Source organism: Pararge aegeria, chromosome 6, assembly GCF_905163445.1.
Source record: "Pararge aegeria chromosome 6, ilParAegt1.1, whole genome shotgun sequence".
Lineage (NCBI taxonomy): Eukaryota > Metazoa > Arthropoda > Insecta > Lepidoptera > Nymphalidae > Pararge > Pararge aegeria.
The window spans coordinates 2,345,209-2,358,923 of NC_053185.1; the positions used below are offsets into that span (position 1 = coordinate 2,345,209).

At 38.1% G+C, this 13,715-nt stretch overlaps 1 protein-coding gene across 3 annotated transcripts in view; it reads left to right on the forward strand.

The window, feature by feature from the left end:
* LOC120624750 (mediator of RNA polymerase II transcription subunit 13) overlaps positions 1 to 13,715 on the forward strand; it is a 116,792-nt gene that overhangs the window by 64,056 nt on the left and 39,021 nt on the right. For all 3 annotated transcript variants that reach the window (XM_039891452.1, XM_039891453.1, XM_039891454.1), the window contains exon 3: positions 12,760 to 12,844. In XM_039891452.1, coding sequence (XP_039747386.1) covers positions 12,760 to 12,844 — 85 coding nt within the window. The remainder of the gene's footprint in view (positions 1 to 12,759; positions 12,845 to 13,715) is intronic.

Genomic DNA, 13,715 nt, shown 5'->3' on the forward strand with positions numbered 1-13,715 from the left:
CGCAACTTCGTCCGCGATTGTGATAAATTATGAACATCAGTACTGAACGCTAGATGGCACTGAAGTAGCGATATGTTAATATTTTTAGTATATTTTGTTAATAATATAGTATTCTTTTTTTTTTTTTACAGTGTCCTATGTTACTCTAATGACTCCAAGAATATATTTACAAAGTTTCATGACCATCTGTTGAATAGTTTTTGCGTGAAAGCGTTACAAACATCAGTACATTCACAATTATAATATTAGTAAGGATTACTAACAGGTACCTTTGTCGAAAACTAAAACTTAATAGTAAGACTTAGTTAAACATCGTACTAATATAACATATTGTAATAAGGGTGTTAGTTACATACAAAGTCAAACATTCCTTTATTTAAATAGAATTGGTGCGTGAGTAAAAATTTTCACAATATAATAAGAGCTGCCTATCCCTACTTCCCTACTTAATATTATAAATGTTAATGTAAGTTTGTTTGTTACGCTTTCACGCAAAAATTACTTAACCGATCCTCATGAAACTTTGTACACATATTCTTCGAAGTGTTAGAAGTAATATAGGATACTTTTATCCCGACATTAATGTCGGTTCCTCTGGGAGAGGGGATGAAAGTGTTTGACGATTTTACACCATAACTCCGACAAATTATAACCGATTCAAATAATTAGTTTTGTACTATAGAGGTTATAACATTTGTTTAATTTTTCCAAATTTTGTTTAGATCTCATAAGGGTGGTTAGGGTAAACCCCTCATTTAAGGGTTAGCGACCCTAAAAAAATTTTTTAGAACTACAACTGCATTAAATACCACACCAAAAAAAAAATTCAAAGCAGACGATTTTGCGGGCAACAGCTAGTACAAAATAAGAGCGAATAATTTACTATAATAGCTTAACTGAAGGCACTTGTCTAAGTCAGCAATCTTCATCCTCTGCAAATTGATACGTTTTACGTTTAGTATACTGTCAATTTAGTTTGTTCCTTGTACTGCATTGAATTAGTTTCGCAGAGCAAAAGTATTCGTTTGAGCGTGTAACAGGCCCGCCTCAACAGGTCCCCTTGGAAGGGGGTGGGGGGCGATGGGGACAGCTACTACCCGTTCTCTGCATTGCTTATAGGTACTTTCGGTAAATTTTCATCGATATGCCCTAAAAGCCTACATAGGTAAATTTTGGCCTTTGTCAAAAACTAGCTGTTTGGACGTAAGGACGTAACTTGGTGTAAAATTACAAATGTTAATATAAACTACCATTAGGAATTTGATATTTTTCCAGGACTATAAGTTGGCTATGATACTTTTCCGTCCTTTCAACTAACTCTATGCCAAAAAAAAATTGACGTTATTGGTTGTTAGTTTGGACGTGTATTAAGGACAAACAAACGAACAAACACATTTTCGCACATTTATAATATTAGTAAGGTAAAACAAGCTCTAAATAATAGTTTGAGCTGGTTTTTTAACAGACTTAATAAAAATTGTATATAAGAATGCTGCTTCTTGAAATCTAAATCGACTTCAATTTTTTTTATAAATATTTGTCAAGTTTTACCTTCTAGTTTTTTATCTGGAACTCACACTTTGCCAACGTGGTGGACTACGGCCTAAACACTATTCATTCCTGCCCTGTAGTCGACCGGTAATGGGACTCATGTCATCACTCAATTCATGTTTGGAGCCTATAGGCTAACTTCCTCTTAAATCTCGAATCAATTTTTATTGGACTCTTCATTGTAATTCAAGGTTGATTAGGTATAGTTTTAAAAATAGCACGTGTGTACATTGATATTATAAATATGCAATTAAGACGAGCGAGTTTCTAAAAATTATATTTTGGCAACCTGCTTAAGGCTATCACTAAATTGGTATTAAAAAAAGATACGCTTTTTAAAAGGTATGCCTTTAAGGAGGCTCCACTTTTTTTCTGTCACATATTTGCATACTTTGGGCGTTCAAATTAATAATTGACATACATATATAACTAGCTGTTGCCCGCGACTTCGTCTGCGTTTGATTTTGTTTTTAAAGTATTCAGTATCGCTAAGCCTTAAATGATTATAGTAGTATATATATATATATATAACATGTGACTGTCAATTAATTATAGACAAATAATTTGCAATAAAATAAAATTGCGACTATAATTAAAGATCTAAGCTATCCTATCTCTTAAGTTGGACCAGACTGCTCACGGTGTGCCCATTTAAATCAAAATCGGTTAAGTAGTTTAGGAGTCCATCGCGGACAAACGTCGTGACAGGAGATTTATATATATTAAGATGGAAAATCCAAAGCGAGTTTACAAAAGCAAAGCTAAGCTTATGTATGTGTAAATTGAAGTGCACGCTACGAGACTCAGTCCATCATTACAGCCGGATGTTCTAATTTTTCATTTATACCTGACATATACCAAAGTAGTCTTCTTGTTCTACGTCGTTAAACTCTTGTCGGAGTGGTCGTGGTCATCATGAAGTGGCGCTGTTCGGACCAGATACTATTTGCTTAAAGAGCTTTCGCCACTTTCGACGGCCGATTGGCGCAGTGGCAGGGACCCTGCTTTCTGAGTCCGAGGCTGAGGGTTCGATACCCACAACTGGAAAATGTTTCTTTGAGGAACATTAATGTTTTTAGCGTATGGGCGTTTATGTGTATATGATAAGTATTTATGTATATTATTCATCAGTCATCTTAGTACCCATTACTCAAGTTACGCTTACTTTGGGGCTAGATAGCGATGCGTGTCTTGTCATAGTCTAAGATTTATTATTATTATTTCTCCTCCTCTCCTCACCTGTCGCAGGGCTAAGAGGCGCTCGTCGATATAATAATGTCTGCCATTTTCTCATCCTATTTCTGTGGGATAAGACTAGAAAATACTTGCGCGTATGTTAGGTATAGTGTGTACCTACACTATATTTTTAAATTCAAATTCAAATTCAAATTCATTTATTTCAAGTAGGCCTACTTTATAAGCACTTTTGAAACGTCAAGTATGCATGTTTGTGTGACTCTACCACCGGTTCGGAAAGCAGATTCTACCGAGAAGAGCCGGCAAGAAACTCAGTAGTTGCTCTTTTCCAACATCAACATTTACAATCATTTTGCTATCTTGCGGGAGATGAGAGCGAGGCTGGCTGCTTCCATTCTACCTTGTCATTGAGGAATTCATCAAATGTATAGTAACCTCGCTGTACTAGATGCGTTTTTACACCTTATACCTACATACTGTGCAGTCTACCACGCGCGTCGCTGGCTGCGGGGTAATCAGCTTAAGCTGTGCGAGATCGGTAGAAGGAAGAAGCTAAGTTGTAGAACTATGTGCCTTTCACCTTGCCATCCTTTGCTACCCAAAAGCTAAGCGTCATAGATGCGCGAAGTATCAATCAATCAATCGATTTTATTTTGCTATAATAATATGGCGGCAATGCAACAAGTTTGAAAAGATATATTATATATGTAGTTTACAATATACATATCCTAACAAGATTAGGGGTTAATTTATTTTAGATTCCAAATTTATAAGCCTATTATTACATAAAAATAATACTAATAAAACATTTACATCAAAAGGAAAATAATTACCAATACAGTTGAGAACCGAGTAGTTTAAGTCTGTTAAAAATACCAAAAGAGGTAATGAAGCGTTGCAGTTGGTTAGTAGTGCAAGATTTTTTGACGAAAAAAAAGTCCTATGTCGCTGAGGGAATATTTAGATTTAATAATGCATATTTATTATAGTTGTTTTAAGTCTTCGTTACAAATGTTCGTCTGAACTAAGAGGACTTTAAAATAAATAAAGAATTTCGTAGTTGATTAGCCGGATATAATTGCTGCTATAGATTGTTTTTGTGTGCAACAAAACGGGCTTTGTATACAAATGTTGTTTTTCTACGTGTTTTTGCTAGTTGGTATTCGTGACATATGGAGCGTGGTATGCGGCGCGGCGTTGCCTATAATCTTTCATGAACGCTATAATATTCATTTTGGAAGGCAAAAAGCAACGATGAAATTCCGAGACCATAATATTGCGTTCACAGAACATTAGTTCGAAATATTTAATTAATGTCGTCTCATTAAAATTTATTCGCCTTGTCTGGTGACCCAAAAGCTTATTTAGCGGCTGCCATTTACAGATTTTTTATTTATTTATTGTTTAATTTATTTAAAAAAAAAACTTGGCCAACCAATTCAGCTTCTTGGATAACAATGCCCAAGCATGGTCAATCTTTTGGATGCCATTAATGAACAAAATATATAATTTTTTCTTTTATGTGCGTCTGGTTAGCCCCAGACATCGCAATTGAAATGGTGTCAGCAGGTTCTCGTGCAAGCCGTCATCTTCTATCTTATTTGGGATTGGCACAGTTGAATTTAATTTCAAACTTGAAGGCAGAATTTTGCTTATTTCTTATTGCCTATTGTTATTGATGTCAGTATGTTCATAATCCTACTACGTTTTACCACATCTTACTAATAGCAAACGGGGCCAACTGTTAGGGGATACAAAAAGGATCAAACACAGGACTTCGTAGGAGCTTTTAGTGGCAGAGTTCGTCCGCGGAAGTACTACAACAAAACATCTTTTTGTGGCCAACCTGCATTGCTTTGTTCTAGCCTGAAGAGCTTGATTGCTTGTGTAATTAAAACCACATGAGGTTTAACACCTACGCCTCAGGTTGATGGACTCAGGGCGGCGTATTCCTTGCCCTTTGAAGTGTTACTCTGTTTATAGGCAATGGTTTTCCATTTTACCATTAGTATGATAGTATTATTATGTTTGTCTACAAGATAATGATCTGGTTTATCGCTATAGAAATAACACGAGAAACGGATAGAGATCATTATATTGTGTTAAGTTTGCTAGCCTTACATGTCCTAAAATAATCTATACATATTATATAGTCCATGCTCACAGCCCCGCTGTAAGGGATGGTCGCATGGCATTGCTCGGGGCACGTGTCGCGGGGCGCGTCTGCTATCGATCCCGATGGTGCCGCGGCGTGGTGCCACCCGGCCCGTTGCTCCGGCGGCGCGGCCTTGAACCCGCACGAGCCTGATCCACGCGCGGCCGCCGACCGTTGCATTGCAACACTTTTCTAACTGCACTTGGAAGGCCTCTGAAAAAGCGCGGCGCGGCGCTCAGAAAGACAGAATAGAATAGAATACTTTATTTGCTGGAATGTGATACATATTTTGGTCTTACAATGATAATTTGTGACTCCTAAACACTCAACTATGATACACAATCTGCAATGACACTTCCAGATTTTATATTACTTATTAATATACTACAGATTGTAGGTATTGGTGTATTATATATAACTGCGATACTCTCAATAGGTTAGGATTGTAGTGGTATAAAATAACCAAGCAATGTTGCTTTGTTGGCCTTTATCTGTTTAAAATTAACTCGATATCATTGTTCGGGCTTAAGGATATCTAGCAATTTTAATGCAATACTGATACAGTATCACCTCGATATATGCAATTTGCCGCTATCACGATTTGATAAGCCCATGTGAGTCGACAATGTTATTGACTCTACTAGACATCCTGTGTGTAACACAGGGTTTTTGACCGGGTATCGGCAATCTCTATATTAAGCTCACTCTCTATAAAATCTACTACAAGTCTAGAGATTCATTGCGACCTACTACTTCTTATAACAAATGTTCCCCGTGCAAACTTTAATATATAAGCGGTGATAGCCCAGCGGGTAGGAGCTCGACTTCGACTTTCGGGGGGCCGAGTCCTAATCCCAGCACGCACCTCTTAACTTTTGTAAGTTATGTGCGTTTTAAGTTATTAAAGTATCACTTGCATAAACGGTGACGGAAAACATCGTGAGGAAACCTTATGCCTGAAAGTTCTCGATAATGTTCTCAAAGGTTTGTGGAGATGACCCTTTCACATTGTGGGTGGAGACCCGTATGTAGTGGGCCGGTAATGGCTTGATGTGATGATGATAAAACTTTAATAATCAAACAATAAATATACCTCATGGCATCGCACGCATCGCTCACTCGCTTCTATGACTTCGTTTTCGCCTAGCGTTCTTATTGATTTTTTTTTTTACTTGGGCTACTAAGGGGCCGTAAATTAAAAAAAATAATGGGCTATCAAATGCAAAAAATATTTTTCAAATCCAACTAGTACGTGCAAAGATTAGCGGCTTCAAATAGCGGATTTTCGGCTAAAAGTTATAAATTAAATAAATATTAAAGTGCATGACGTTAAACAAACTAATATATATATATATATCATTAAAGATATATGAGGAAACTGCTGGGGACTTATTGCTTAAAGTAGTATTATTTTGATATTTTTGACATATTTTTCAGAATAAAATTGTAATCGTTACGGTCGTCTGACATTTTTAAATAATACTGCTTTTAACCAAGCCGAGCTAGAGCAGAAAACTTATTTTACTTTATTTTATTGAAAAATTCTTATGGGTGTCAAAAAAGAAACTTTTTTCCATGGGATTTAATATCCATAATACGTTACCGTGGTAAATTTTGTATTGTTTTTGGCACAGACTTAGGAGCATACAGAAACGGTGTACACGACTAATATTGAAGCATCAAAAACCACTATAGAATTGTTTCTCAAACGAACTGTTAGTCATTCATACCATTTAGGAGTTCAAAGTATTTATTTACCTCTAATTTTCTAAACGTTTATCATAAAATGGGAAAATGAGAAAAGTTTGTGAGCTAGCAAGATTCCGCGGGTGTAAAGTGAGACGTGCGCGGGACGTTTTCACTGTTTGTGGACACAATGCACTTCATATAACGGTTGAATGAAGATTCAGTAGTCCGTTCTTAATTCTGTGGTTTTTGGATAAATTTAACGTTATTTTTTTCTTGCGTTGCGGGAGGTTGATAACAGGTACAGGATCAGAGCAGCACTTTTATAACTGCGGCAGATTTGATCATCGTATCTTCCAAGGCCGTTGCCGGGCGAGCGGTCGCGTTACCGTACTCTCCGATAGCTGGATAATAAAGCGGTAAAGCCGGTCACGACTGAGGTCGCGGTGCCATCTAGATTGAGCCTCACTGAATGTTTCCCCCACGATCGATAGCTACTCTGTTGATATATCACTTATCTAAGGCATAACGGGTTACTGGAAGTGCCGTATTTTAGTAAGAGAGATACTGATACAGTGAAAAGTGGCCCTGCTGTATGCGCTGAAAGAGGCGTTGGTTCCATTAAAGTTTATTTTTAAAATTTCATATTTGCCCATTGCTCAGAGGCTACTGAGCCGATTTTCGAGGTGATATTTCTTTTAGTTGCGGAATATTTTGAATAGGAACGACATGATATAATTTTGTAAAAATAACATAAATGTCGGCCCGATGCACTACAAGGTGATTAGGACATAAAGAAGGACAAGTAGATGGTTAAGGTTAACATTATTTTTTCTCAGTAAAGTACTTGGGAGATTTAATAATTTATTTACTTATATCTAGTTTTGGGATACTGAGCATCTCAATGATTAGAAAGAAGGGCGCGGCCAGATGTTTCGGCTCTGCTTGGGCTGTTCCGGCGTACGCGCACTGGAGTCGGTCCAAGCGGGGGACCTTGACATTCGCGCTCCAGGTGCGCGCGCCGTCCCGACGCGGCGAGTGAACTAGTTTTTCCACTATCTAGCGCATGCTGACTTAGATGACGAATTCATTTACTTCATAGTTTTATACATTGCCAGCTGTTAAGTTCTGGTACACTCTCGCATTTGGTCCAGATAAAAAACACACTACACAAGCACTGGGAATCGTTTAGTTATTGTTTTATAAAATACTAGCATACCCAGCCTGCTTCGCCGGGCTAGATTTTGCTTTATTTTATTGAAACAATAAACTTACATCATTAAATTTTTAATTTTAGCCTCATAATATATTAAATCATTTATTTCTCTCCGTATTAATACTCTTCTATTCTCTTCTAGAGCGGGTGAAGATCATTATCTACACCTATGTATACCCAACAATAGAATATCATCATAGTAAATAAAAGCTGTATTTGACAGTTCAAAAATAGGAGTGCTCCGATCATTACCAAACTTTACAGGATTACTCGCCAGGTCAATCCGGAGATTCCCTGAAAGTTTCATTAAAATCGGTCCAGCCGTTTCGGACCCTATACGAAACATACCCACACACTTTCTCTTTTATGTATATAGATATTCTCCCATAATTGACTTCGACTTCAGATACCTACATCATCTTACTCTTATTCGTTGCTATTTTTTTGAGATTCAGGTCCGTAGCTGTGCAGCAGTTAGTGTTAGTTAGGTAGTTAGTTAGTTCCGTAGCGGCAAATACACAATTGATGAATTTCTTACTGACAACGCTACTTATATATATCCATTGAGCAGTGAAAGCAGAGCGGGAAAGCAGATTGCTAAAATTTTAAATTAAGTTGATAAAGAGCAACTGCTGAGTTTCTTGTTACCTTTTCTCGGTAGAACCGGTGGTAGAATAGGCCACACAACGGACATACTTGACGTTTCAAGAGTGCTTATTAAATTGGCCTATTGGGAACAGGGGAGTCCGAAATAACTTCCGTCCTGCTCAAGGGTCGGAGGTAGCAATAAAGTTTTTCCGCCAAGCTAAAAAAAGGCCTATTTGAAGTAAGAAACGGGAAGTTTTTGGTCTTGAAGGTCATTTAAAATAAGGTTGACAATAATGTCATCGTCAGCCTAGTTAATGTAACGCTACTGGAATTTCTCTTGAACCTTACGTGCTGCTCCGATTAGAGTTAGCTGCTTAGGTAACTAACTCTGACTATTACGTAAATATTATCAGCTGTTAGTGCTAACCGAGAACAATGGCTTAGCTTGCCTCGAGGCACAGAGACAGTTGAAGGGCAATTTCGGTCACCCATCCGGTTAACTCATCATTGCTTAACCAGTGCAATTTAATGACTTTTACTATCGCATTCAAGTCACACTCACTGCCTTGCCCTCAGCCGCTTCTCTATGTCTCTCAACTTCGAGTGGGTGAACTGTCTCTATCGGCTTCTGTTGGAGGTCATTTTGGCGACTTCATAAAAGCGGCACGAATTTGACTCTTTCAACTGGTCAGCCCATATCGTTGGGGACCGGCCTCAAGGTCTTTTGCCTTCTGTGTTGGCCGTAACTATAATTTTTTCCAGACTATCATTCCCATTATGAGCCCGAAATACGGGAGCAAACGTATGCAAAGATATCAAAATATAAAGATACTTATTGCGTAAGTTTTAAACGTTGCTCTTAGTTGTTTACAATTTCGAACAACATCAGAGCGAGAGTACGTAGGTGAGCCGGTACCTATTCACGAGTAGTTAGCATAGTCAAGGGCGTCAAGTAACAAGACAGTATCCGTGGCATGAGCACAATCTACATGTACACTCATATTATATTGAAGTAAAGTTTGTATGTTGGAATTAATTTTCGAAACGAATTAATTCATCCGATTTCACATATATTTTACCAGAGTGTGGACTGGACCAGCAAGGATGTATGGACACCAGACACGTCCGTATCCCAGTGGCGTGCATAGAAGGTATGCACAGGGTATGAAGATGATTTAAAATGACGAAAATGTCCAGCATGGCTAGCATGGGCAGGAGACAATAATATCCGCGGGGAAAGGATATAAATTAATTTTCTCCCACAGCTTTATTAACTGTCAGAGCACTGGCACACAAGTGGAAATAATATCCAAATAATATATGTGTATTAATAAACGGGGGTAAACTTCTCCTATTCTATGTACCAGTGATTTAGCAGGTGGGCACGTTAACTATATTAGTATAGTCAGAGGATATAATCGGGGGATATAATTTTTATCTCCCGCCCGTGTTAGCCCTGCAGTACGAGTTATAAAAAACTTAAGGATAGGCATTGTAAGAATTATAATAAGCCTACCCTGAATTTATACCCTCTATGCACGCCACTGCCGTATCTCGTTGCAATACAAAACTTTATTGGTAGAAACCAATTTTGAATTGTAAGAGCCGTCTTAACATTATATGAAGTTCCTGGGCTACAATAATTAATTTTCGTGATTTGAGAAGCAAGCTTTTAAAGATTTAAAATGTTCGACAGTTATAGTCGAAGTAACATTCGGATTCGCTCGTTTTTTTTTTTTTTTTTTAATTTTAGTGTATCTGATATTTGGTCTTGGCGCGTTAAGATGACCGACTGTAAAACAATTCATAAGCTCACCACATCTTGAATACCAGTACCTACTTCTCTACAGGTTCGAGAACTAGGTCGTGTTCACCCTATACATATGGTTGCTGTGTGCAAGGATAGGAAACTAGAGCAATCTCATATAGCTACCTACCTATTGGTTGTTTTATTCCCAGCTTACTCAGCATGGAATACTTAAAAGTGCACTAGGGATGACACATATTGCTCCCCCAACCCTTCATCCGTACTTCGATAACGATAAATCAATCTTTCGCAACACAAAAAAATTAAGAAAAGGCTTCTGTTTGATTTTAATTCAAGGCATTATGTACGATAAACTTAAATACCGAGTGGTTAATTAATAGGTACTATTATGGCCTATCAAATAGATGATGGGATGTGTATCATCTTATCAACTAAGATACAATGGTCTCATCTGAAAGAATATTGCCAAATTAGACTAGCTTGGTGCTGCCCCCAACCCCTGTATCCGCACGAAGATAATAATAATTCAATAGATACAACATTAATACAAAAAATGGTAGCAAATATTAGCTTGTTTGCTCAACGCATTCTATTACGATAAAACGTAAAGTGGAAAATTCAATGTCAATTAAATTGTTAGCGGTCTGATGACGGTCGCATGTGTGCCGCTGGTCGCACGACAAACACAGACACGTGCGGCGTGCAGCGGGCGGCGTGACGTCACCGGGGTCGCCCCCGCCCTGCGGCCGAGCTCTAGCCTTAGTACAAGATTTGCTCGCACGCAATCGAGTCGTTTTCGCACATCAAATTCTGTACTTTAGAGTCCCAAATCCTGTAATTCTATTTTGGTTTTACTAACGTTCTATCCAAAGCCAAAGCTAAGGAATTGTAGGCATATTACAGCTTTAATTCAATACAAATTAGATCTAGTTTACTCCGTTGTTCAAGTATTGCCATACTCGAAAAGTACTCCTCGATTACGAGTGAGAAAATCTTGTACTAAGGTTGCTTTACTACGGTGATTCGGCGCGAGAAGAGGACGGCGAACGGCTCGGGGCGGCAACGGCGCGCGGACGCGTTTTGTTTTCACATCACAGTTCACACATGGAACGCCAATGATAGGCCGGTTTATCTTCCGATTGCGAATGCAACAACAGACGACAGCTATTTCGGGCGTTACCTTGCCGATGCAACAACATTGCGGCATGCTTGTTTAGAAATTTCTATTTTTCTTAGTTTTTCTTTTTTTGTATAATGTAATTTTTTTTTCTACATCTTTGATAATAATTGTCTCTGACACAGTTAGAATTGCCATATTTTTAAAGTAGGATTAATTTTCATCTTAACCTAGTAGCAAGCCTGCTTACGCATAGTAGAGGAGGCCTTCAGGAAAAAAAGATCCCTGTTAAAGGTATTGGACATTTCCAATCGTACACTACCGCAACCCTATTGTGTATATAATATTATCTCATTGACGCGTCGACATTGAGAGATCAAACGACTAAGGTAATGTTTTTCCACGATGAATCCTAATTAGGACAGTGTTATTGATGACCGACACGGATGCTAATCGCTACTCGGACAAAGGCATAGCCCCCGACTTTGTACATTGTCTGCAATGTCAAGGCTATATCTGTATACTTACCTTCTTTCTACCGAAGTACGTACCTACCATTAGATGTTGGAAGATTGTCAACGGCGTGCATAGAGGGTATGCAGATAAATAAATAAATAAGGTACACCGACAATACACACACCGCCATCTAGTCCCAAAGTAGCTTGTGTCATGGGTACTAAGATAACTGATGGATATTTTTATGAATTATATATATAAATACTTATAATATACATATAAACACCCAGACACTGAAAAACATTCATGTTCATCACACAAACATCTTCCAGTTGTGGGAATCGAACCCACGACCTTGGACTCAGAAAGCAGTGTCGCTGCCAACTGCGCCAATCGGCCGTCAAATGCAGATGATATAAAAGAAAATCTCCTGTACGAGTTATAAAAAACTTAAGGATAGGCATTGTAAGACTTAAAAATAGCCTACTCATGAGTATTTACAACTAGTACTGTCGATTTTCTTAATTTTGTATCATCTGCATACCCTGTGCATACACTCTATGCACGCCACTGAAGACGGTCTAGGTCTTACGCCTGCGCGTTTGTTGGATGGTGTAACAAAAATTCTAGTCGCATGGGATTGCGATTCCACGTTTGTACGATAAGTAGTGCAGTAGTAGTACAGCTTTTAGCCACTGCTGCACTGCTGTCCGTGAAGTACTACCATGCTTATTTCCGCCGCCAAGCAGCGATGTCACAAAGCTGTGCTCCGGTCTGAAGGGTGCGGTTGCCGGTGGAATCACTCAGGCACGTCAGGCTTACGCCTCCGGTTGATGGAAACAGTACGGCACGTTGCAGGACGTGTTCCTAGCAAGTGTTACTCTGTTAATACGCGCGATTTTCTATAGAGATGTCTGAGATAATGGGTATACATAACTCTCTTAGCGCGCATGCTTGAACACCTGGACCATTTACAAAGTAACATTTAATGTGATATTTCTTAATTTTTTTTTTTTTTTTTCCAGAAGGCGACCAAGGCTCCTGGGAGAGCGGGCTTTCCTACGAGTGCCGCTCGCTGCTGTTCAAGGCGTTGCATAACTTAATCGAAAGGTAAATTTTATGATATGCATTCAGTTACATTTTATGCAAATTGGCGGGGGGCACAGTGATCGGAGAACCGATACACGTTGGGGATTAGATTGATTAACAATTTGAGCGCATGTCGTTTCATTTAGTTGCACGTATTCCACTTGGTCTCTTAATAAAATAGGAGGCCAGTGTAAGGCAGTGGCACATTTAACATTTACCTATATGCTGATAATAATGACGTTGAAACGGATTTATCAAATGGAGCTAAAACAATCGCAAACAATTTGTCGATGTAGCACAACATACGGCATACGCTCGATAACTGGTATCCGAGCCACTATACCGGTTCGCGGTCTGGTAACACTGACGGCAGTGAAGAACGAGAATCTTATCGCTCGTTATGCAACGACTAGTTTTTCCTTTAACAAATCAAATCATAAATTCTTCATTTATATAGGCCTATCAAAGCCAAAGACTATAAAGCGTTCAAGCAATGTATATTTTTGAATTCATACTTCTTTTGTCGCGTTACGAAAATCAGATCTAAAGTAACAGTTATTTATCTGATTTTAATGAAAATTATATAATAGCAGAATTTAACTTTTTAATTTGTACGTGTGGACAATGTACATGTCTGTATTCCTACCTCAAAGTTTGGAAACTTTTTTAGCGTGATGTAGAATTTTTATTACATCAAACATCAGACTGTAAACTTGCCATCTACTAGATATTGAATAAAGTAAATATGTAAATAAATAAATATACTACGACAATACACACAACGCCATCTAGCCCCAAAGTAAGCGTAGCTTGTGTTATGGGTACTAAGATAGCTGATGAATATTTATTTTTTTATGAATGAAATACACATAAATACTTATAATATACAGAT